We start from the raw sequence: 26,478 nt of genomic DNA, 5'->3' as shown, positions 1-26,478 counted from the left end.
TATTTAAATGATGAATCGTGCATTTTTGTACAAATATATTATGTCTACTGGGTACTAGAATGAGTAGAATCGTATTAAGTTTTATACCACCAACTTGTTATATAAGTGTTATAACTTATAATTAATGTCTTAATAATATGTCATGTGGATGTGATTGTATTCAACTTTATATTTATTAACATAAAATATTTATACATATTATTAATATATTTTACAGATACTATTAAATGGACATTTTTTTGAACTTTTATATTTATTTATTAACGGGCTGAGCCCTATTAAGTAACCTACTATACTTTAAATGATTATAAAAAAAAAATGGTGTATACGTGTTTTTAATATTTTTCAACTGCTATTGTAATAATATATCAAGAGCCTAATATTAAGTTGTCACGCTTTTTGACCCAACGAATACAATTTTGTTAATAATAATAGAAAAAAAAACTATAAAAATTTAAAATAGAAAATGGCCACCTGTTAACACCTCAAAACGAGTCAAAATATTTTGAACATTTTATCAAGTTTAGGAATTGATAAAATAAATATATGATTATAATTTTGTTTATTATTAGTTTTTGAATAACTTACAACAAAATAAGAAAATCGCTTCATGAGAAATCAAGTGAATATCCAAAGTTGTAAAAATTGGAAATTTAAATGCTCATGAAAATTTAATAATATAAAATAAAAAATACACATGATTGTAATATCAATACATTCATCGTGCCTCTCAGAATCTAAAAACATAATATTTACAGAAATTATTAATCTCGTAGATGCTCTTCAGTTTGCTTAATCCTTAGTTGACATACCCCAGTTTTCAAACCCTTAAACACATTAAACAATACAAATAAGAGCTTTTTTCTAAATGTTTTAAAATTACCAAGGTTACCATTTTCCAGGTTGAAATATGCATTTCAGAAATTATATCTTCATTTGCTTTAATCATATTAAGAGAAAAAGCTTGTGATTGGTCAATAAATGGAGCACGGTCAGCAGCCATAGTTATTAAATCTTTTTGATCAATTTCCCATTTTGTTTTGTACAGTTGTTTTAAATCTTCTGGCAGGCCTTTAATTTCCTAAGCACACAAATACATTAGACCTAAATGTCTGATATATAATATCTAATAAATTACCTACCTGTACTGAACCCATATTATTCATCAATTGATGTTTTAAATTATCATCCCAAAGTTTACGATCATGCAAATCTTTTAATAGATGTGGATTTACAACCTTAAACACAAACATTTTTCAAAAATAAAATGAAAAACTTAAAATAAGCAAATTAAAATTACCTGAATTTCTTTTGGTTTACCTTCTCCCAATGAAATATACCTACGTTTAACATTGGTGTCTAATGGTTCAATAGAATTCACTTTTCCAAAAATTGTTGACTCAACTTCAGTATTTGAAGTAACTGTCACCAGAGAATTCCGTAATCCATGTTGTGTAATTTTTGTTTTTAGACTATTCCAATCCCATAAATTAGAAGGCCTTATATTCCACAAATCAAATTGTAATAACTGTATAAATCAAATCATAAAGTTTATGTACACATATTTTATATTTAATAATAGTTGTCTTACCCCTTTGCTTGTCGGACTATTTGGATATGTCTTATACGGTCCATTTGTAGAAGCTAGTTCACAACTTGCTTCTAAAGCACCATAATAAATAGTTTCGTGAATTTGTATGTTAAGAATTCTAGCTTCTTTATTATCAAAAGGATATTTCATTTTAATAAATAAATCTGCTAATCCTTGGACACCAATTCCAATGGCCAATTGATTTTGTTTTAAGCCTAATTCCAACTGTTTTTCCTAAAAGAAAATTATTAAACACTTGTTTAGTGGAATATTATGATAAAGTATAGAATTTTACCTTGTTAAGTATAGCATTATTGTAATCAATTATTTTATTCAAATCATAAGTTAATTTCTTTGCTGTTTCCTTAAGTTTGGAAAAATCAAAAATATTTTCTGACGTTAAAAACATATCTACTGAAATTGAAGCAGTAGTACATGTGGCCACCTAATGAATATTATTGAAATTAAATTTATAATAAACATAAATATTACTGTATTTGACATATAAAATGATATGAATTTGTCTTTTTATTTTTTATGCTATATAGTAATTTTCTATAGATAAAATATGTAAGGTTACTTCATCAGATGCAGTAAATTGTACAGTATCTCCATTTCTACCAGCGCATTGGATTGTTCCCAAATGAGATTCGTTGCTTTTAGCATTACACGCATCTTTAAATAACAATAGTGGCAAACCAGTTTCAATCTGAGATTGAATAATTTGTGACCATAACTTTTTTGCTTCAATTTGTCTCATAACAAAACTTTTACTTTTTAATTCATACCTAAGAATATTAAAAATAATAATAACTTACTATTTAAATGAAATAATTTTAAAATAATTTTAATAACCTACTCTTTATAAAGGTTATCAAATTCTTCTCCATGAACATCTATAAGTCCAGGACAATGATCAGGACTCATTAAACTCCACATTTGGTCATTTTGTACTCTTCTCATAAATTCATCTGGTATCCATAAGGCTAGTTGACTGTTTTTTAATTTTATATCAGCGATAGTATTCATTCTTATTTGGTCGATGACTTTCATTATATCTGCATGCCAGAGTTCACAATAAATTGTTACACCTTTAATGCTCTTAGGCCTTTCTAATGTTTCTGAATTGCGGACCATGGAATCATATTGTTTCAACATAAGAGGGAGACCACTAGATTTCCCATAGCTGCCTTGAATATAAGTGCCTGCAGCACGTATTTTGTGTACATGGACAGCAACACTCGAATAAGGCAAAATAAATGATGACAAACGGATGGACGTATCATAAATACCATCAATGCTGTCTGCTATCATTGCTACTGAATAATGACTAATAAAATACAAACATTAGTATACATTTTTTTTATAGAAAATCTTAAATTTTACCTAATAACTGACACGTTGAGCTTTCTAGCAGCTGGCTGTAGTTGCATAACTACAGGAGAAAACATACACAACTTTTTAGATAACATTTTGTATGTTTCAATAGCTGAATCAATATCATCTCCATGAATACCTACAGCAACTTTCATAAACAAATGTTGAGGTCTTTCAATAGTTTGATTTTCAGATTTAACTAAAAAATGTTGGATTAAGTACTGAAAAACAAATACATATAATCCAATCATTAGTGTTGATCACATTTATATTGTATTATATAATGTACATAACAAAATTATATTATATTACTTTAAATCCAAAGTAGTCTAAAATATAATCATTTTCATAATTGATTGCCTCGTTTAATCGATCTTTATGTTTCATGATAATTTCATAAATATCATCTGATAAGCCAATATTCCAATAATTATAATTTTTATGAATATCATCAATCACATCTATAAATAAAATAAAATAAATCTATATTTGGTTCATACGTATAAGAAGACACCAGCATGTGTTCTCTCTGTTTTACATACGTACAATATAGCAAATTTATGTCCATTTTTGTATAGTAACCTTTTATAATAGAGTGAATTGACTTATTAATTAACCGTAAAGGTAAAAACATTATCTGTGGTTTTACATGAGTTTTTTGATATTTTCATTTTTAAGCCAATTATGAGTATGTAAAAATTCTCATAACTCACTTACAAATTAAAATATTGCAAAACACAGATAATGTTATTACTTATTACCTTGAAGTCTGATAATAGGTTAATTTACTTTATTATTAAGGGTTACTACATTTAATTGGTACTGCTGAACACAAACTTTTTATGTTGTAATATGTTAAGGAGGAGACAACATTACAGGTTGGTGTCCTCTTTATAATATAACAATTCAGTATAAACTATAAGCTTTACTGTACAGAGAAACACTAGAGAGTAATGTAGAACTGTAGAAATACATGAGAGTAAATATTAATCTTGGCCCCTTAGACTAACAAAAACTAAAGTTTTTTTTGTATGCTTTTAAATGCAATGCTAATGGCTTTAGTTTATAAAGCAGAAATAAATAATTTCATAACCAATAAAAAAACTTAAGTTGTGAAAATTGTTATTTAGATCATTCATATTTTATTTAGCTTAACATAGATAAATGTAATCAAATAGAAATGTTCGAATAATTTTTTAGCTCTTACTTTATAAGATTAAGCATAATGCGCTATAAAAAAATATTTTGAATATTTTTTTTTTAAATAATTACTTTATAAAATTATTTGAATACCAACATTTTTATTTATTTATAACATTTAATTCATTATTTAAAAACCTAACATTTTATTGAAATAATGTCCTTCTTCTTAGAAGCATAACCTGATATAACTAATGTTAGGATTTCTGTTCAATCTATATTTAATAACAATATGTACCACTAAATTTTTCTTTAGTTTGCTTATGTAAATTAGAAATAGCAATGCGAGCTGCTAGTTTTTCATAATCTGGATGAATAGTAGCCATTGTAATTGCCGTTTCAGCAGCTGCATCATCTAGTTCAGATGTAGTAATACCAGCGTACATACATTTTTTGATCACACAAATTGCCATTGCTGCCTAAAAAAATATAATACAAGTTTTGTGTCCTAATCTAAAATATTGAACTTAAAGATTATTTTATTTTTAATTACAATTATTTTATAGAAAACAAACTGTGTGCAATTTTACCACAACTTTTTAATTATAATTATTATGTTATACAAAATGAACCATGATAAGTGTACAGCTGATATATTCAGAGGTGTATTAACATAACATTGTCCATGGTCATTGTATACATTAATAAAGATAATTTATTTGGTTTAGCTTACTGGATCAATTTTCTCCAAGCCATAGCATAACTGTTTAATACGTGCAGTAATTGCATCATAGTGAACTTTTTCAATAGTGCCATCTAAAATAATAATTAAAACCAAATTGTATACATAATAATATTATTGTTGTTTTATTTCAGGTAAATGTATTATTTGAATTTTGAAGATAGGTACTAATAACAGCATAAACCTGTAAATCAGTCTTAACAAAAAAGACAATGCTACAGAATATAGCAAGGGCACCCACAAGTAAGGGGGAGTGAGAGGCAAGGCCCCTCTTGCTTTTTCTTGCCAATATGTGTAATATATAATATTATAATATATATATTATAAATATTAATTATAATAAAAATATTAATATATTATAATATACTAATACCTAATTAATACCTCACTATTGAAATAATATTGAAAAAAAAAATTAAAACATGCATATTTAGGCAAATAATGATGTTTATTGTTTATTTTTGCGTATTTTTGCATATTTTAGCATATTTTTTTTAATTTTGGTTTAGTAGAAATGAATATTTACAAAATGTATGTGCAAAGTCAAAAACAGATGAAACAGTCAAAGACATAACAGATGAAACAATAAAATTAATTGCTATGGACGTTTATTAATATATTGATTTCTTATCAAACAATGTATTTATAATTGTTTATTTTTTCATATAAAGTTACAGTTTAATAATTTATTATTTACGATACTCAATAACATCATGACGCGCAGTCGTTTACGTAAGACTTAATTGATGAAAAATAATAAACATACACGTAACGTAATATACCTAGTATCATAAATACCTTTAATAATATATTGGTAAAATAGAAGCTCGAATAAACATAATATTCCTGTTAGGTTACATACCTCTTTTTTGAACGTATAAATGCTTCTTCAATTCAGCCATAGTAATACTGAGATAGGATCGATTTAAAGTTAATACAATATCAATAATGCGTACTTTTGAACGTTATAGATTTCAATCGAACACTGAATACTGAACAATGAACGGACGCTTAACAATGGTAAATGTGCGCGAATAACGTAACGTCGTAACGACCGTGAAGTGATGAAAAGTAATTCACCAAATGGTTACTAAACAATCTAAACCCTATAGTTATTACTTATTAGTTTCAACACTAATCACGAATTACAATGTAACATCAGTCGGCAAGATGTATAGGTACCTATTTTGTATAAACAAAAAAAAAAGCCACGACAAGGAGGACGCAAGGCTGTAATTTCGCGCCGAAATGCCATTGTCAAAACAATGACACCATTAAAAAAAAAAAACTCGTATCAGGCGTATAGTTCGGGTCACTACCCTTTGTTCCCTAAAATATTTGGACCAATGTTGATACTATCACACTTTTGAGGACTTTTGTTCCACAAAATGTTTGTCCCTTGGAACTTTTGTTTCACTAAATATTATTTTTTTAAACCGTTTATTCTAGTTTCTAAAATCGGTTTCAAGGCCTGGACTATTTAAGTCCATTCTTAGTTTATTAATTTATTTGAATCGCCAGATCGCATGATACAAAGATTTTCAAAAAAACTACCGTCTTTTAAAATATTATAATACCGGTATCCAATTATTTTCGGTTTCGGCTTTGATTTTGTTTTCGGAAACTGTTTCTTAAAGGTTTATAGCGGTTACGAGCCTTGGAAAAAGCAAGTACGTTTTTTCTATTTCCCTCGGGGGAATACGTGTAGCAACCCACAAAACCGTTCCAATATTGTTACAGTTACTGTGGTATCAGCGCGCCAGCTGTGCGCTCCGTCTCCCTTTATGGTTGTAATGATGTGTTTGTGATGATTGTTATGATTGTAACACGTTACCTCCGACCAAGGTATATTGATATTAAGGTGTCGTCACTCTGGGCCCTGGGGTGCGTTCGAAAACTCAACTCTAGTTAACTCTATAAAAAAATAGTTATCCAACTTCGTTCGGGAACGCAGAGTTAACTCCGTACTACCGTTCGGTAACGCAGAATTGTTATACTCCGGGTTAACTCTTTAACCCCGAAAAAATTGGTAGGTTGTTTTAACTCCACTGATAATAATGCTTATCTACGAAGATAACAAAATCAACTCTACTCTAACTAATATGAATAGTAGAGTTTATCAGCTGTACTCTAAACAATATTACTCCGAGCATGAACATTCGATATTATATTACCTATATCTATATTATTGTGTATAAAAAGTTCGAATGTATTTTTTAAAACAACTATTTCTCTTTTTATAGAAGTCGTATATTACTGGAAACACATATATTCGATCGAGAACAACTTGGTCATAAAGAAACGTTCTATAGTAATTTATGAATAAATTTCACCATTTAGATTATAATAATAAAAAACCATTAAATTTCCTATGCTATACATGTAAAAACGACATCATTACGGTCCGACGTGCATTCTGGCGGAATGCGATAATTCCGGACCATGTTTTTACGCTTCGTTCTACTGTGTTCGGCGTCCTTCCTCTAATGTTCATGACTCCGAGTAACCGAACGATATATTGTTATCAATCATTTCGTACTGATAAATGATAAGCTATATCATAATAATTTTCAAAATAAGAAAATCAATTTTAATTTACAGTTTTTAACATTTATACTAAACTATAGTTAACTAATTAATTATTATGTCCTGTCCTATTGTTTATCTACCAGTTATACATAACATTCGATTAGGTATAATTAGGTATAAGATGAGCCACGAGAGCATAGAACTATTCGTTATGTTGGATTCAATGGGTTCATTGAACAATAAATTAAGAAGAAAAATCGTTCTTGTAAGATAAACATTTATAATAACATACATTTATAATACAATTGTGTTAATTGATAGTTTATTATACAATTTGTTTATAGATTGATGTTGATAGTTCAGATGATGAATTTGATTATGAATTCATCAATTGCTTACGGGGTAATAGAGTAAAACCTTTTAGAGTGTAAGATTTTATCTCTCAGGTAATTCCGAATTTTACACACAAACAATTTCAACAGCCCTTTAGGTTGTCACCAAACTTGTTTGAAAGATGTTTGCTAATTTGTGCTCCCCTTCTACGGAAAACTTGTATAGAAGGACGTAAAGGTTCGGACGAGAGGCTTCAACTATTGTCAGTTAATTAGTTACTGGCTACACCACATAGTTTTCGGTTTGTTTAAAGAATTAAATACCTAATAAAATTAGACAGTTTTATCCTACTAAAAGATATCCTAGTATTATTTTCCTTATTATGCTCCTGTATAATTATCAATTTATTATTGATATTTATGACAATATCCTCCATATTTTTACAAGATTAATAAAATAAAATTTGTATTTAATTTTTAGATCAGTTTCTGACAGATTTGATATTGGTAAAAGTTCCCTGCATGATAGTTTTGTCCGTGTAACTACTGTTTTACATAGATTATCCCCAACAATTATTAATTGGCCCGAAGTTGAACAAATGAATCAAATTCAACATAATTTTGGTAAGATGTCAAAGACTTGTCTGAATAATATAATAGGTGTTATTGATGGATCTTATATTCCAATACCTGCACCTAAGAAGTCAGCTAATTCTTATCTTACAAGAAAATGTTTTCATGCAATAACATTGCAAGCTGTATGTGATGATACATTGAGAATCATTGATGTATTTGTTGATTATCCTGGATCTGTAGGTGATAGAAGAATATTCACAAACTCTATAATTTATGAACGAGTTTTGCAAAACAAAAATAGGTGAATATATTAATTACATTAATCATTTACTCATTAATCAAGCGTAAATCATTGTACCTACATAATATATTAAATAAATAATGGTATTTTAATTAGATATGCTCCAGGTCAATATTTCATTGCTGCAGATAAGGCATATCCAATACTGGAATGGTGCATTCCACCACCATATATTGATCGAGGTAACCTTTCTGAACAAGAAAAGTTTTTTAATGTTTCATTGTCACGTGCTAGGTTGTCCATTGAAAGATGCTTTGCACTGTTAAAAGGTATTTCATTATGAATTAAAAAATAAAAATATAATTAACAGTTATATTTTCAATGATATAGGTCGTTTTAGACGTTTGAAGTATTTAGATATGAAAAAAGTAGAACTGATTCCACAAATTATAATTGCTTGTTGTGTCCTGCATAATATTTGTTTGCAGTTTGATGATAACCAATGGATGAATAATTTGATTTCCGAACAACAACCTAATATTGGTGACGATATTACTGCTGAGCAATTAACTTGTTACATAGAAAATACACAGTCTGTCTGTATGAAAAGAGACCAAATTATGGTATCTTTAACTTTATATATTTATTTATTTGTTTTGATTTAGTATTTGAGCTTTGGCAATTATGACTATCCTAAAATATTGACTATCAATAACAATAACATTTAAACAATGTAATAACATACCTTTGTTACTGTTAACAACAAATGTATAATACTAATAATAATTAATTTTAAATTATATATTTATAATAAAAACTTAATAAATATGAATATATTAACAATTGTATACTGTAATAGTAGGAACATTTATAACAAACATAACATTTAAAATATTATTTAGTAGAATTATTTTTAAAAATGGTTAGGTTGGTATTTTTATATGCTTCTACAGCATCCTGCTGATTTATTTTGTACTTCCATCATTTCAATGTGTCTTTTTTGACGGTTTTCCTCTTCTTTCTCAATGAACAAAATATGTATACTATTTATGGAGTCTGTTTTTCTTTTTTTTGCTTTAGGCATGTCTTCGGTACTATCGTTGTCAAAAATTGTTACATTTTCTTCTACAATAACATTCCCTGCTAATGCCACTGGACTGATAGAGGGTTCATCTTTGTAAATTTTATCAAATTCCTCTTCAAATTCAAAATGAAACGCACTTGGTCCAGAACTAGTGGCTTTTTTATTCCTTTGTTTTTTTATATATACAGTTTTTTTAGATTTTTCCACTTGTTATCGCATTGTAGAGCTGTTTTATGTATACCTGTGTTTTTCAAATGTTTTGAAATCACTTGCCATACCTTTTCCTTTCTTATGGTTGTCGAAGAAAACATATGTTTATTTATTTCAAAGGCATCGATAAGCACCAGTACATGATTTTTTGGCCATCGATCTGTATCTGCAGACACAAATTAGATAGGTTATAATATATTAGTAATGAATAATGACATTTGTTTTATTTTATAAAGTTAACTACTTTATTAAAATTATGTGTTTAATGACTAATCTTACTTGGGCTACTTAATGTCATGTCTCCGTTCATTTCAGTAGTGGATTCGTCTAAAAACGAAAAGACAAAATTATTCCAATTAATAAATTATATATTTAAATTTGAACATACTTATGACTATATAAGTGTAAATATATATATATATTCAATAAAATAATAGGTACATTAATTTACCTGGTTCTAATACTGCTACGGCACCATTATTGTTTGTTATATCATCAGCAGCAGTATGTTCTAGAAACAAATTATAAATAGTTTCCTTAAGTAATTATTTACAATTTTCCCAATACCAATAATTTCAGTAGTTGTAGATATTGATTTCTTTTATGATTTTGTTGCATGTAAATAGAATAGAAATTATATTAAATATCCATCCAGTTTTGAGTTTATTTCATAAAAAAATCTAATTAGAATAAATAAAATCTAAATCAGATAAAAAATGCTTGCCAAGTCAGGGATCGACATGTAAAATTTCTTGATTTTTAATTTTTAGAAATATATTAACTGATATCACACCCAAGCTGTATAACAGTTTGAATCCAGAAAAATGTCTGTGTGAACAGACCCACAAAAAATCATTTTCATTTTCATTTAGTGAGATAGATCTCCGAAACCGGAGAGCGGATTTCATTGTTTGGGGTCTTGTTAGATTCACATTGGTTAGGAGAACTGCAGTGAAGATTTTCAGAACTTTATCTTTAATAGTTAATTCACTACAGACCATTAAAAAAAAGATAAAACAAATTTTATTGGGTGTTTTTTGATGTTTTTCAGCTTTACAGCTTTGAAGTGAATTAATGATTGGAGATAAAGTTCTGAAAATCTTCACTGCCCTTCTCCTGGCCAATGTAAATCTAACAAGACACCAAACAACAAAATCCGTTCTCCAGCTTCGGAAATCTACCTCGCTTAATGAAAATTTAGCGAAGAATATTTTTTTATCTGTAAAAAATTAAATAATTTTAAAAAAAAAATTTTAATCCCACATTTAGAATTGACTTGATGATCCCTTTTTAATTAATTATCAACTTTCTACCTATCATAGTTAAGGAGAAAAGTTAAAAAAATAGAAATTTTGGGAATGTTCACGTCAACGTTTTTATGAATTCAAGTGGTTATGCCCCTTGGGTGTGATATCAAATCCCTCTCATTAATATTTTATATTAAAGCTAGCTAAATTACCTTCCTACTCATCATTACTGAGTTACATTTTTATTATTTTCCTATTTAACACAAATTCTTGAAGATTTCAAAATTCAGACTTTTTTCATTTCAATTACCATACTTGATAAAAATCAAGAAAATAAAAGTAGTATTATATACACAGATAATTTTAATATTTAAAAAATAATTTAATAGCAAATTTATAAATTTGTAATTACTAACATCAATCGATGCCATTCAATGGTAAAATCTATTGTACAGTATATTATAAATTATGATGTAATTATATGTACACAATATGACATATGTTCATTGGCCACATATCATATAAAATAATTACCATCGTGTTCATCCTCACAACCAGATGTTTCCCCATAAAACAACTGTTGAAGATAAGTCTGGCAAGTCTGGGTTTCTTGGAGTTCAGAAGTATTTGTTTTTTGGGACATTTCGTTTTGTAAAATATCCAACAGATATTTATTTAACTGTTCTTCATCTAATATAGAAAAATAACAATTTGTATACATTTGTGTGGTAGATCTTGGTTGAATACTTAAATATTAAATTATTAAGATATATATATTACTCTTATTCCCAATATTACACAAATAAACATCATTTTCAAAACGGATAATAATTATTTTGGTTTAATGCATGGCAAATTGATATACCTAATACTTACAGTAATATTAAACTTCATAGTTACCTGTTTTTTAATAGTTATATAACTCATCTGGCATGAATACTTCACGATCTTGCCCTCTAAACTCTACAGTGATTTGCATGATAAAGTCGACGTAATACGTACAAATATTATGTCGTTATACGTACACGCTAGTTGCTAATAATTAGCAGTTAGCAATTAAAAGTTAAAACTTTAAAAGGATACTGGGTTAGGATTAGGTATATAATATTTGACACAAGTGTAATGAAAATACGTAATCATATAATAATTCTTAAAATCTTTAAATGTATATGACTATTATGATTCTGCTTCTAATTTTATAGTAGTCTGGTAGAGTGGAATATTAATATTAACTTAAATTACCTTATACCTAATTTGAATAAATTTGGGACAACTGGTTACATGTATGCTTAAAAATATAAAGCTTTGTACTTTTTAACTGGAAATTAATTTTACTAAGTAATTAGTAATAAAATATCAACAAACCACTATCGCTGTCTTTTAAAAAAATTGATAGGCGAACATTGAAGGATTTCTTCCTATTTTTATTGACTAAATTTACCTTATTATTTTTTAATAACATCCACAAAAAAATATAAAATATAATTATATTATAATGTTTATAACATAAATTTTATAATTTATCTATAAATAGATTTTAATGTTACTTAAAATATTTCTCTTACTAAATTTTTCTTAAGTTCTAACTGGAAAATTTTTCCAGCTTTTACTAGGTTCTGTACCATTTTGTATATTTGATGTTACTGTGGCTATATTTAAACTGTTCCATGATCAACTAATTGTTGGAATTACTGAATAATTATTTTCATAAATATTTAACAACTCATTAATAAATAATAATTATTACTACAATGTGATTATCAAATTATATAATAATGTTAAAATTCATCAAACAGTACTAATATAAAAATAATTACACAAAAAACAAAAATTAATTAATTTAGTTGTAACATTAGTTGTTTAATCATTAAAAAAATCTAAATCCATAAGATACCTATAACATTATTATAAGTGATATTTAACACCGATTAATTATTACATTTAACAATGTATTATAATTTACATACGGTTTAACGGGCCAACTTGAGGCGTGTGTTTAACATGGGGAAAAATTGCAAAATTAATATAAAATAAGTTGATAGTAAAAAATATGTTTAGACATGTGTAAAAATTCCTGTTATATATTTTGGTTTGTACATTATTTATAAACAGTATACGTAATATATAACTGTAGACAATAGTCGGACAATAGTATCTTTGTATATAGAATAATATATTAACAAAATATAGACAAAAAGCATTTACTCAAAATCATTTTTTTTTATGTTTAAGAGATGACTTGTAAATTTAAATGGTGTTTAAATTGATTTTAGACAATATTTAGACAAATTGATGTCATACCCTCAAAAATATCATGCTATATTAGTTTTGTGATTTTAATTAAAATTACTTAAAAACATAAGAAAATGTTTTTTGTATATATGGGTATTGTCAATATGTTGCGCATGGGCCAGAGGGAGAAGACAGATAGTGCGCTGACATCCTAACAAAAAAAAAAAAAAACACTGTCTACCAATATTTATAAATGTATAAAAAATTTAATTCCAACAAAAATAAATGAATAATGGCTAAGTATTTAAAATTTTTTTTTAAATTTATTTAAACTGTTTATAACATGGTATCTAGTATCTACTATAAAATAATGTGTGCCAACTGATGATTATTGAATACACGCAGCCAGAAATTAGTGCTGTATACTACTTAGTTGTTTTGTCTTCATCAGAATCGTTTGGTTGAAGTGACATGAAAAATGGATTTAAAACTAAAACAGTCATAGTTTTTGTTTCTAAGTCTTCAACAAATCCAGCATTGAAGTTGTCATCTTTTTTCCATATTTCAAAAGATTCTTTACTTAAAACACTATTCTGATAGATCTTATGGAACAGTCTTAATACCATTCCTTATGGAAAAAAACAGTGATGTTAATAATAAATATAAAAATTAAAAAGCTGGTAACTAACCTCTAGGATATTTAAGTGCAGCAGATATAATTTGCATACCGTACAGACATTGCACTTCTCTTGCCTGAATTTCAGGTTCTGGAAGTGGTTCAGACCAAATATAATAGGTTAACAATTTCATATGAACATGATTAAAGAAATCCTCGTACGAACGTTTTGAATCTATAAGTTAAAAAATAATATTTAATAATCAAGTAACTATTTTAGCATAACCGCAAAAGAAATGACTTACTCAAACTTTCAATGACAATAGCTATAGTTAATGCTCGCACAAACTGAGGGTATTTTATTATTTCTGCACTGATATTAGTCTAAATTTGAAAAAATAAAATTATTTTATAAGAATATTGATTATCAACATGTATAATACAAAATACTATGTAATAATTTAAATTGGTTGGTTAATTATATTACTCACACTTATCCAACTATGAAATATATTGAATACTACTCTACTATCAGTCATCTTCAATTTATCATACATAGCTATAGATAAAATGAATGCTCCAATTCGCTAAAATATAGTATATTAAATACAATAGAACAAAATATACTTATAAAATGTTTAAAAACTTACATCATTTTCAAAATATTTATTGATTTGGTTATCAGGCATAAATATGCCAAGTGGAACATATTCTGACGCCAGCCACTTATTGTAAATCCATAATATACCACCTCGTTCCTGAAATGACAAAAATAGTAGTATTACAGATCAGACAACCAGAGCATCACAATATTTAAAAGTTTATAACATATAATTAAGTTATAACGAAATAAATGATGTAAATAATTAACAAACATAAGTTGACCAATATCAAACATTAAATACCACTAGAGATAGGTAACATCAATGCAATCATGTATCGCTTATTATATACATTTAAATTTAACTCACAAGTGCCGCATTATTGGCACAAAGTGGGAATTATGTATGTACTCGTCTCCTGCTACTATGAGCAACTTATGAATCAAATCTAAATTAAAACAATGAGCAATAAATTGGTGTTGCTTATCCAAAATGTTATTTAATAAGAAAATGCTGATATCTATCGAATTTAATAAGAAAATATCTAAATACTAAGCTTATATATGTCATAGGTACTTCAGAATATACTATAAATGTTCTGTGAAAAAATGACAATAAAAAATCACATAAACGTAATCCATTTTGATCCACAAAATCTAAAAGAACAAATTATTTTAGTATCTACTATAACTTACTTCATTAATGTTCTGCGTTACCACAGAACTAAGAATTGTATTTAACACTTCTATGAAAAATTTAGGAGAATTGTCTGGTCGTATTGATGTACAACAATCCTTTAAATTGTTGAAATCAAAGAAAGCAGTCTGTAATAGTAATAATGGAGCTATAAAAAAAACATTTAAATTAGGATATTTGTATACTCCAATTACGTGCATAGATAAAAAAATTACCAATAATTGCAGCAATATAAGAGAAAAATTGAGGGTAATCCATCAAATAATCATTCCAATCTTTAAGGACAGCATCGATTCTTTAAATTAAAAAAAATTATATGAATTAGAGTATTATTAACTATGAATACTTAATTACCCTCGAGTTATGGCTTCCTTAGAAAGTATTCTTTTAGATAAAAGTTTTGCAAAAATTTTTCCTACCACTGTTGTTCGGTTAGTTGGATTACTATCTAAAGTTATAAGTGACATTGATTTCACAAACTCATCATGATTTGTGCGGATCACCGAAGTTTCATCTTCCGATAATGAATAAATTATATCCTATACAAGACAGCAAAATTAAAATGATGTTTATGATTCAAACTATAATAGGTACCTTATAATATGATAAATATTTTTATGTTAAATACATACATCTAAATTTTGCATTTGCTCATATTCAAGAAGCATGTCTTTACATTTCATATTAATCTTATTAGCCATTTCTGAGTCCAATTCTGACACTGGTTCTTCAACAGTTATTTTGGACTGTGAACTAGAAGAATTTATTGAAAGAGTAGAAGGTTGAGCAAATCGAGGCATCATACCACTATAACTTACAAAATAAAATAAATAATAATTAAACACGTTTATTCTAAAAAGAAATTATAAGTTAGGTTACTAAATGTCATATCAGACAGCATTATTTGTCTTTCTTCAAGAAAACGTTATCAAATACTATACAATCATTGTTTCATAGTTTTTGACATTGTCTATCCTCCTTGCTAGTAATCTTTATGTTAGTACGTAGTTAACATGGTTGCAAATCACGATCTAGATAAAACGGTGTTAGTGATATCTCTCGGCGTCAAAAATTGAGTCGTAATTTGACGGCATTTAGTTCAGTGCATTGTCCACCGTGAGTGCTAAAAAGGTCTATTATTTATTTATTTTGTATAGGAGTATACTGTTTAAAGCTTATACTAGCACTTTTGGATTTAAATTGTGATACGCAGTACTACAAAATGTTATATAGATTATTTAATTAATAATATTAAATGTTGATTATAATAATATTGTCAATTAATATATTTTCATTGTCCGTTTGTCCAGAACATTAAAAGGCCTCCGTATTACTGGATTTTAGGACAATTGTATAGGCAACTTCTTATACATTTGGCAATCAGACTTGTCGTTGTATGAGTCGTAAACACGGATTAAGATGTAGTTGACTGGAAACGACATGGTCGCTGGTGGTCGGCGGACGGCAACCAAAAAGATAATGACATTGTAACCTGCCTGCTGGGCAAGGCCATCACGCGTTCGATGAGCAAACGCGCCTGCGACATTCGTCAACCCGCGGGACAGGTCGCGAGAACTTGCAAAGGTGACCAGTGGCCTACAACACCGCATATCCGTACCAATTATCTCGTATCCTCCAATCTTGGTTTATTGTGTCTCCTGTCCGACGTATTTTCTTCCCCTTAAATTTATATTAAAATCTCAAATTGTTCACCTTGTAAATTTTGCTGAATATATATTTCGATGAATGTATTGATTTTACAATGATGTGTTTTTTTATTTACTTTTTTATTTTTGTGTCTGTGTACACGATTAGCAGTCGAAATAATGCTTCGATTTTCAACTTCAGTACCTTGCTCGATGGAAAAGTGAATCTAGTTAGTACTTTTTGGAGGTCAAAATTTAAAATTCCCATTAGTTTTCAAAAGCACCGGGAGAAATAACATAAAAATTAAGGAAAAACCGAAATTTTTACGCAAAATCTGTTTTTGAGAAAATCGATTTTGGTTTTTGGTGCAACTCTAAAATTAATAACCGTAGGTATATGAAATTTTGAATGAATGTTTATATTAGCATTTTCTATCCACCATACCATTTTCCTAATATTTTAACTTATTTTGAACTGTTTATGAACATTTTCAGTTTCCATTTTTTTTAGTTTTTTTTTTCCATAAATATCAATAAAATGTTATTTGTTGGTTAAAAAAGCTTGAAAATTTGATAGAAGGTTCTTAGGTTATTGTTTCAAAGGGTGATGAAAAAAATTAAAAATCCTTAGTTTAAGAAAATTCAAAATAATAGTTAGTTGTAAATATTAAATACTGTTCACTGTTACCTCTTGGCTACTAGCACACAAGCAAATTACTCTCAAATCACCCCTGAATAGAATTTCACCGGTTATCACTGATAACCAGACACTCAAACTGAGCTTACATACAAAAAAAATATTTTATTTTATATGATTATTTTTATTAGTTTTTGCTCATAAGATATTGTATACAAATAATGAAATAAATTATTATAATATTTATAATTTATATATTATCATTCTTGAATAAAATATTTGTTAAACTTAAACAATAACGCTATTTTGAAATTGGTATCAGACATGGAACCCCTTATTCTGCTAAAAACCTGTCCTCCTGCACTAAACAAACGTTCAACATGATGGTACTGCAGTATTGTACTCAATATAGGCTGCTTTCAATGTTATTAGCAAATCTTTTGGAGATTTTATGTATTGGTTTAATAAAAAATCAGAAATAATTTTTTGTAAATCATAATTATTCTGGGATTCTTGCAAGTCATCTTCAAAAAATCATCATCCTCTGTCACATTTTGATGTAACAAATCATTTTGAACCAAAGGTTGTGAAGAAATATATGTACTGTCTGCATCCTCAGTACAAGTTTTTAAAGTTTCAACCAACTTTTCTTTAATACTTGTTTTTTCTTCTGAGCTGGCCCAGTTCAACTTAAATTTAGGAATTAAAGCAGATGATATCTGACATGTGCTAGAACTCATTTATCTTTGAAACCTATTAATACCAAATACAATACAATAATTGTTTAAAATAGTTTAAGTAATTATAATTAAAATCTAATACCTTTTTTCTATTCCTTTATTCAAAGCATTTACTAATGGCGTACAGTAATTTAAACTTGACATGCTTTTTAATGATTTGTTAATGGCAGTTAATGTAGGAAGTAAATACCCAAGACACACGTCATGTTTGTCCCCTTTTAATATGTTTAAACTCTTTGCGATTGGCTACATAACCTAAACATTTTAATACATAGTATAACTTTAAGTACTTTAATACTAGATATATTCAACTGTATTACAATACATATTATGTGAAACAAAATATATTATATAAATACCTTGCAATACTCAATTAAAAATAAAGTTTTATGTGGTCTAGAAAATGGTGGTAATGACGTTACAGAAAATACTTCATCTATTTTGTTCAAATTACTGACAATGCATTTAATAGCGTCATAAAATGAATTCCACCAAGAATGTAATTTAGAATTAAAATAGTTATCTAATATGAGTTTTTCTTATTCAAAATAGTTAAATAATACATAAATATGCACAAGGATATAAATTTACATTATGTACCTTGCAGCATTAGGAGTAATTGAATATGTGCCTAGAACATTTTTTATTTGATCAGCACATTGCGATGATTGATTCTGCTTGTTAAATAAAGCTTGACATTTTCCAAACACGCATCTGCTCAATATTTTGTAGGCTTTATCTTTTTCAGCATCTTCAATGTCAGTAGTAGCATTCAAATTTAAGGTATGGGCAGCACACCTTTGATGTTGAGGTAATGTCAAATTAAACAAATTACCTACTCCATTTTCAAGCTCGTCTGAAATATTAATTGGACGCATCACTTCCTCTTCTTCGCCTTGATCTTGATCTTATACAAACATATTTAATTTAGCTAAACATTTTTTACCATCTAATTGTATATTTTTATAAATGATTGTGCCTGCAGTTGCCAGTTTTACTTATAGACATAATATGTCAAACATAACATTAACATTAATATTATTAATAAATGGACCGTGTATTGAGAACGAAAACCAGTTTTTTCATTGAATTTTTAAATTCTTCTGTCTTCAGAAAGTATACAACTTAACTGTATGGCTGTAACTAAACCCATTAAAAGCAAGAGAGAAAGAAAAAATACAATAAAGAACAACTTTTTTAGAAAAAGATATAAAACAACTTGGGTGCTATCATAAAAAAGTGGGACAAAATTATGTTTACCATATTGGAATTAAGCAACTCATGGCAGGGTAAGGTTAATTACAATATTATAAATAATATTAAAAATAAAACATATAGTATCTTATATTTTAGCAAATTGGATCAAGATGGTACTTTAAAGAGGTAATTTTTCAATTTACTCAATAGTAATTTAATGCCACGTTAAAACCACCGACAAATTATGATAAACCGCTAAAAACATGATTTTAATTTCTAACGCTTTGTTCATCACCATAGCAACGAATAAAAATAATAATATTATATTAATTCAACTTTCAGGCTATAATAAATAAAAATAATATAAAAAATCCAGACTGACTAACCGTCTCCGCTCAGAATCGTTTTTCTGATACAATGATATTATATCATTGAATTCAAGTTCAATAAAATCCGTTATACATTGAAACATATAACAACATATAACAGCTTGTAACATACTGTACAGAAGATCATCCACAGACATCCACTAACCCTCATTTTTTAAACTATCTTACAATCTACCTTAGTTTATTTTTCCGTTAAACTGTCGAACATTTATTTATAAAACCTGAATAATTAAATGTGAATAGTAACTTATATGTTGCAGGTAAAACCAATATTTTATAATATCGTTATCAAGGCTGGGCATTAATGTTAAAGTTAAGTTAAAAAGTTAATTTAATTTAAATTTTTTAACTTAACTAGTTACTTTTGAATTTTCATTAACTTAACTATTAACTTACCAAATTTCTTTTTTAATTAACGTGAAATTAACAAATTAATTTTTTATTTTATGAAGTAAGTCAAGTTAATTCATTTTGTTTTCAATTTTATTAAATTTCACTATTTCAGTCAATTTCGTTTTCACGTCAAAAAATATTTTGTTGTCGGCAACTCAAGTGGTGGGAAGTATTTAAATAAAGTTATTATATATATTAATATATTTAGAACAATTTTAAATTTTTCTTGGTAGATTATCTATTCCCTGAATTTTGCTACCACTTTGCGCCTGACGATTTACTAAGCATGCTAGCTTTTTTTCTTCAATAATGCAGTTATTCAAGATCTGATTTTTTAAATTTATAAATATTCTTAAAATCATATTTTCAAAAATTCTTAAGATTTTTGTACTACCTAAGGAGGGTACTGCAGGGATAAAAATTTCTATTTTTTTTTTAAAAAGAACACCATTTTATAGTGTAAATTACTTGAGGATAGTTTTTCTGAAAATGTTTACGTATTCAATTCAAAATTCAGTATTTTTCACTTATTAAAATGCTTATATTAATGATAATAGTCTTAAAAAATGGTATTACGAAAATATAAAAGTACCTATAGTATGTAATATCAGATCTTGTATTTATTATATTTGAACCAGATATCAATATACAAAAGTTAACAGTCAAATCCAAAAAGTGATAATAGCCTACAATTAAAAAATATATAAGTACCTACTTATCATTAAATCATTGAGAAAAAAAGATTTATCAACTGTTTTAAACTAATATTTTACAATATTTAAATCATTGGCTAATAATATTTTAGATATAATAAAAAGTTAAAATAAAACACTTATACTTGAAATTCTAAATCTTAGTTTTTTGAACAGCAAAAGGTGCACATCTGTTGTGGATATCCACCGCTCTTAGAGCAAAATGGTAAATATATCCTAAATCAAACACTTCTAGTTCACAACACATAGGCAACAATTCTGCGTTTATATTGCCCTTTTTTTTCCACGTAGAGATGTTTGGAGGTGAATCTTTCTCTTGGTATACAAATAGTTCATACATTTTGATCTGTGCCGTCTCACAAGTCAAATTCAAGTCCCAAGTTAAAGTCACTTTATTTCCTGAAACCTTGATTGTCATATTAGGTATTGGTGGCACGTTTTTCCATGAAGAATTATTACTATGTTGTGGTATTAAGAGATATGGTGGTGGTGGTGGTATCCACTTTAAATTTGATGACTTTAAATTATAGTTATAGTTTTCAGGAACTTCTAATTTCTTTACTGAATTACAATTTATTGTGTTTGATTCCTTGTTATTAATAACTTTATACTCATATAAACGCATTTTTTTCCCAGGAATTTCCTCATTTTCAGCATTAAAAGGAACCATCATATCACTAACAAACATTGTCTTTGATTTTGGCTCAGGTTTCCGTTTATGTATAGTGGTGGATAAAAATTCTCCATTACTTAAAGTTTTGCCGGCTTCAGTATTAATTGGCAGTACTTTATTATTATCATTGCTTTTAAGATCTGGTATAGAAACATTTGTTTTCGATTTCGGAGCTGGCTTATTTTTAACCTCCAAGTTTTGGGTATCATTATCTAAATCAATCAAATCAATAATATTATCATTTTTAGTTTGTATTGATTTGATATTTGACATATCAGTTATTATGCAATCATCTTCACTATATGATTTACAATTTGTTTTCGATTTTGGAGCTGGCTTATATTTAACCTCCAAGTTTTGGGTATCATCATCTAAATCAATCAAATCAATAATATTATCATTTTTAGTTTGTATTGATTTGATATTTGACGTATCAGTTATTATGCAATCATCTTCACTATATGATTTACAATTTGTTTTCGATTTTGGAGCTGGCTTATATTTAACCTCCAAGTTTTGGGTATCATCATCTAAATCAATCAAATCAATAATATTATCATTTTTAGTTTGTATTGATTTGATATTTGACGTATCAGTTACTATGCCATCATCTTCACTATATGATTTACAATTTGTTTTCGATTTCGGAGCTGGCTTATATTTAACCTCCAAGTTTTGGGTATCATTATCTAAATCAATAAAATCAATAATATTATCATTTTTAGTTTGTATTGATTTGATATTCGACGTATCAGTTATTATGCAATCATCTTCACTATCTGATATAGTACATATTTGATATTTCTTCTTAGAATTCTTAAATGCATCTCTGGCCCTAAAAAATAGTTAAAAAAGTGTAATACTATTTAGTAACTATAATATTATATATTGAATTGATTTATGGACACATTAAACAATTTGTTTATGCATGATAAAACTAATTAACAAGTGAAGTTACTTTTAAATTCATGATTACCAATATAAATATTAGGAAAAGAATTCAATATTTTTATTAAATTAAAATTAGTCAAAATTTTAAAAAGAGAGAAAGTAAGGAACTGTACATACAGTGAGGTCAATAGTACCTCATCAAATTAATCATTATAATGCATGTGTTATATAAGAATTCAATGATATTCTGATCAAAAGCCTTCACAGTCTGTCGGCCTATACGAACAAGCATTTTTGATGAAATATTAAAGTAATTTATATTACAGTTACTAATACAATAAGTTGAATTAATTATGCATTTAAAAATTTAATTGTGAGAATAAAATATAAATGTTAAAAGTTTTAAGTACCCACACATACAATTTTTAAATTACAACAAAAACCTTTTAATTTTATATTTTTCATAATACAATTTACTGTTACGATATAGAACAATAGGTAAAATAAAGGATGATTTAATGGCCATAAAAAAAAATGAATTTAAGAAACTTTCCATGGAGGGCACTTACTCCAAATAATTTAATTTGTTATTCTTTGTTTAAAAATCTAATTTAATTCAAATTTGCAGGGTTCGAAAGTACTGGGTCCAACCCATTAAAACCCGGTGGGTTTTAAATATGTGAACAAATTTGGTACTCTTAAATAAAATAAGAATAAAAAAAAACTGAATTTATATATTTTTAGATTTTTTGGTTATAAACTATTTTTTAAATAAGAATACACCGGGCGGTAGACGAAAACTGGTCGAAACTCGCGCATATCCTGGCAGTTTCAGCAGCAATTATTCATTTTGTGATAGAGGCGTGTTGCTGGCTACCTATGATAATGAAGCACTGCGCTCTTATTTGAAAAATAGTATGGTATGAACTACTTATGAGAAATCATGTATTTATTTCAAATAAGTACTTATAAAAAAAAAAGAATTGTGGATTTACCTATCTTTAATTTTTTTAAATGGCTATAACATCAACTCATGCGGAACATCGTATTAATTTTCAAACTTTTAGTTAAGCAAAAATTATTTCATCGATAATAATTGAAAAATAACTTAAAAAATTGAAAATTTCTTATGCCTATAAATAGATCAAACGCCTATTATAGGCCTGTGGTTTAAATATATTGTTTAAGTAACGCATGAAACTTTTTTTTTTAAATAACTACAATAACAAGTTATGAGGAACCTTGAATTCAATTTTCTAACCTTAGGTTTGAATGATTAAAATGTTATAATTTTTAACTACAAAATAATTTGCGAGTTTTGGGAATTAGACAAATTCCATCAACATTTTAAGTTTAGGCTTAAAAAATATTGTAACTATGTATTTACGGTACTTTTTTATAGGTAAATGATGGAAAAGTTATGAGGAACTTCTTATTATATTTTCAAGCTTTTTGAAACAGTGAAAAATTGTATTGTCATTTATAGAAAAAAACTCTAAAAGAGACAACTATTTAAACATGTATAGAAATCTTATTTAAACTTTTAATGAAAAATTCATGGATCTAAGGTTGTTTCACAAAAAAAACAAAATTGATGTTGTCATATCTGGTTTTGCATAATAAAAAATTGTTACCAGTTAACTTGAAATTTTTGACCTACCTAAGTACCAACTAGCTCCAGTTTGCTACCGGAAACCATGGCCTAAGTTGAAAATCGATGTATTATTACTAAACTAAAAGATAATGGGTAATGACAAATAGAAAAAAAACTCGCAAATTTTTGTAAAATCAATACACTTTAGCTCCAAATTGAGTTTGGTTAAGAACCAACGAATTATTTAAATATAAATTACTTAAAATATATATTATTTTTTATACATATCTTACATTTTCGCTTTGATGATCGGTGTAATTTTAACATATTGCTTAACCGAACCAGAAAGACACCTCATTGGTTGTGCAAACATATTTATTTTTAAATCTCTCTCCAACTGTTTTTCAATAAAATTTAAATTTGTGGCACGAGTCTTACAATCATTATATTTTTTTTTCCAAGGCTGATTATTTACCAAATCATTTAGGCCAATAATATCCTTCTTGTTATTCTGAATTCCCAAAATATATTTTGTGACTACACATTCTATAATATTATTGAAGGTTGATAGTGGAATTTTAATTACACTGCCATATAATTCAATACCAATTTGAGGTTCTTGTTTTTTGTTATTGTCTTGATCTGACTCATGATTATTCATTTTGATTTTACTAAAAATTAAAGATATAATAATAAATTAGCCAATAAGAATACAAATTTATAAAACGAATAAGTAGGTATTATGTTACTTGATAATTAATAATACAAAGATAATGTGAACGAGGATATGTGTCTATTTTGTATTCTTGTGATAAAATGTAACCGAGCCCGTAAACAGTATGTCGATCAGTAAACAGTATGTTATACAATTTAAGTAAAAATATTTGTACCATTTTTAAAATATTTGTAAGAGATTTAAGGATTTAGTTCTCACAAATATTATGTAAATTGATTTACTCCACTATCGTGGCACACTGAATTGATTTAATTGGTCACCGACATATTGACATTTAAATAGTATATATTATTATATCAGAAACAATAGAAATTAATAATTAGTAATTTCCATAGAGTTAAATGTAGTTTGACCATATCACAATTCAATGGAAACTATATTTCAAGCAGAAAACAATTTATAATAGGTATATCTGAGATAAATATTAGCTAGGTATATACCTGGTTCCAAAAGAGAACACACCGGGTGGTCATGGGCAAACACGGTTTTCTTATGTAAATCTGATGTGCTCTCTTTTGGAACAGGGTATAGAACCAGTAAATCATGATGCGGTAAAAAACCTAATAGTAAGCGTAAGAATTTAATTAATCATTGCATAGTAAAACAATAAACGTATCTAAACAATTATAATATTATACTAATTATATATTTACCAATGATTGTCTCGGACCCTGACGATGATGAAAACCACTGACCGATGAAGATGTACCGCAGAAAAAGCAATACAGACAGGTGCTTACAGGCGATTTCGACAACCACAGTATGATAATAGATCATCAATAATTATCATCGCTGCCCGTGAATTAAAGTGGAAATGACCATTCTGCGTATATATAAACCACAGAAAACATACTACTACTCTGTGGTCCGGTGAACAGCAAATCTTTTCGGTAGTGGATTGGTGATTAATCAGTAAATAGACTTGGTTTTGACAATTTTGAAATGTGATTCACAGCCATAGACCTATAAACTAATGGCCGGCGCTTAGAGAGAGAGGTACGATATAGAGTAAAAGAGAAAAGAGAACGTGGGGGGAAATATAGTATTAATTTCATACATCAATGATTACCTCCTTTAAGTTCTTTCTCTCTTTTCTTTCTTCGTTCCTTCTTCCTCTTATATGATTCCCGTGCATAGTGGGCAGGGCAGAGTGGAATGCGTTGTCCACTAGTTCACAGCTATGCCCAAAATTCGGATGAATAAGATCTTATAAGACCGTGGTTCAAAACTAACCGTTATCACGGTTCACCCTGATTAAAATCACTGAGATAGATAAGAATATACTACATATTATATTATACAATATTTATTCTAATCCATCTTTAAAATTTACAGGCAAGAAATGATTTGAACCACGGACTAAGATATAATATCTTAAGATATTAAATTATGTATATCTTAGCCCGTTATTTAAACTAGATATTCATTTTTAATATACTTCTGTTCAATTCGTAGCCTAATGACCATTCATTATTTATAATATACCTTTGAGTTTTTACAAATTTCAATTCAAAATCCTTGAAGATTGGTGTATTTATCCGTGGGAAAATCGAATTTTATAAAAGTAAATAATGTTGAAGCAGAACAACATTGCGTATGGACTGAAACATTAAAAAATACACCGAAATTTATCCAGCTAATGAAGTACGTTACG

General features: G+C 27.5%; 3 protein-coding genes and 2 pseudogenes across 3 annotated transcripts; 1 reads left to right on the top strand and 4 right to left on the bottom strand.

The window, feature by feature from the left end:
- Positions 1 to 670: 670 nt before the first annotated feature.
- LOC132935874 (ribonucleoside-diphosphate reductase large subunit-like) lies at positions 671 to 6,311 on the bottom strand. The gene is made up of 13 exons (XM_061002511.1): positions 5,713 to 6,311; positions 4,842 to 4,924; positions 4,407 to 4,587; positions 3,281 to 3,429; positions 2,978 to 3,189; positions 2,451 to 2,921; positions 2,172 to 2,379; positions 1,887 to 2,036; positions 1,592 to 1,825; positions 1,301 to 1,528; positions 1,143 to 1,238; positions 893 to 1,081; positions 671 to 827 (listed from the first exon to the last, which is right to left on the bottom strand). The coding sequence occupies exons 1-13, from the start codon at positions 5,750 to 5,752 to the stop codon at positions 765 to 767; spliced, it is 2,304 nt and encodes a 767-aa protein (XP_060858494.1). The 5' UTR covers positions 5,753 to 6,311; the 3' UTR covers positions 671 to 764.
- Positions 6,312 to 7,539: 1,228 nt separating this feature from the next.
- LOC132938211 (putative nuclease HARBI1) lies at positions 7,540 to 9,193 on the top strand (annotated as a pseudogene).
- A 4,054-nt stretch (positions 9,194 to 13,247) lies between these two features.
- LOC132935536 (uncharacterized) lies at positions 13,248 to 16,082 on the bottom strand. The gene is made up of 9 exons (XM_061002129.1): positions 15,848 to 16,082; positions 15,570 to 15,754; positions 15,431 to 15,510; positions 15,215 to 15,363; positions 14,568 to 14,675; positions 14,409 to 14,504; positions 14,223 to 14,301; positions 13,991 to 14,152; positions 13,248 to 13,929 (listed from the first exon to the last, which is right to left on the bottom strand). Exons 1-9 carry the CDS (start codon positions 16,016 to 16,018, stop codon positions 13,727 to 13,729), a joined length of 1,233 nt encoding a protein of 410 aa, XP_060858112.1. The 5' UTR covers positions 16,019 to 16,082; the 3' UTR covers positions 13,248 to 13,726.
- A 1,676-nt stretch (positions 16,083 to 17,758) lies between these two features.
- Positions 17,759 to 18,490, bottom strand: LOC132934412 (uncharacterized; annotated as a pseudogene).
- A 2,344-nt stretch (positions 18,491 to 20,834) lies between these two features.
- Positions 20,835 to 25,990, bottom strand: LOC132935472 (uncharacterized). The gene is made up of 4 exons (XM_061002034.1): positions 25,894 to 25,990; positions 25,478 to 25,794; positions 24,382 to 24,759; positions 20,835 to 22,438 (listed from the first exon to the last, which is right to left on the bottom strand). Exons 3-4 carry the CDS (start codon positions 24,747 to 24,749, stop codon positions 21,064 to 21,066), a joined length of 1,743 nt encoding a protein of 580 aa, XP_060858017.1. The 5' UTR covers positions 24,750 to 24,759; positions 25,478 to 25,794; positions 25,894 to 25,990; the 3' UTR covers positions 20,835 to 21,063.
- Positions 25,991 to 26,478: the final 488 nt, after the last annotated feature.

The sequence above is a fragment of the Metopolophium dirhodum genome, chromosome 1, assembly GCF_019925205.1.
Source record: "Metopolophium dirhodum isolate CAU chromosome 1, ASM1992520v1, whole genome shotgun sequence".
Classification (NCBI taxonomy): Eukaryota; Metazoa; Arthropoda; class Insecta; order Hemiptera; family Aphididae; genus Metopolophium; species Metopolophium dirhodum.
This window is presented reverse-complemented; position numbering and strand designations above follow the sequence as displayed.

Coding starts and splice junctions, on each gene's coding strand:
- LOC132935874 (XM_061002511.1), bottom strand. CDS start 5,752: ATGGCTGAATTGAAGAAGCATTTATACGTTCAAAAAAGAG. Junction 2,380..2,450: donor TTTGATAACCTTTATAAAGA/GTAGGTTATTAA, acceptor TAATATTCTTAG/GTATGAATTAAAAAGTAAAA. Junction 1,826..1,886: donor ATAATGCTATACTTAACAAG/GTAAAATTCTAT, acceptor ATTTTCTTTTAG/GAAAAACAGTTGGAATTAGG.
- LOC132935536 (XM_061002129.1), bottom strand. CDS start 16,018: ATGATGCCTCGATTTGCTCAACCTTCTACTCTTTCAATAAATTCTTCT. Junction 15,511..15,569: donor AAGGAAGCCATAACTCGAGG/GTAATTAAGTAT, acceptor TTTAATTTAAAG/AATCGATGCTGTCCTTAAAG. Junction 15,364..15,430: donor TTATATTGCTGCAATTATTG/GTAATTTTTTTA, acceptor TTTTTTTTATAG/CTCCATTATTACTATTACAG.
- LOC132935472 (XM_061002034.1), bottom strand. CDS start 24,749: ATGAATAATCATGAGTCAGATCAAGACAATAACAAAAAACAAGAACCT. Junction 22,439..24,381: donor CCGATCATCAAAGCGAAAAT/GTAAGATATGTA, acceptor ACTATTTTTTAG/GGCCAGAGATGCATTTAAGA.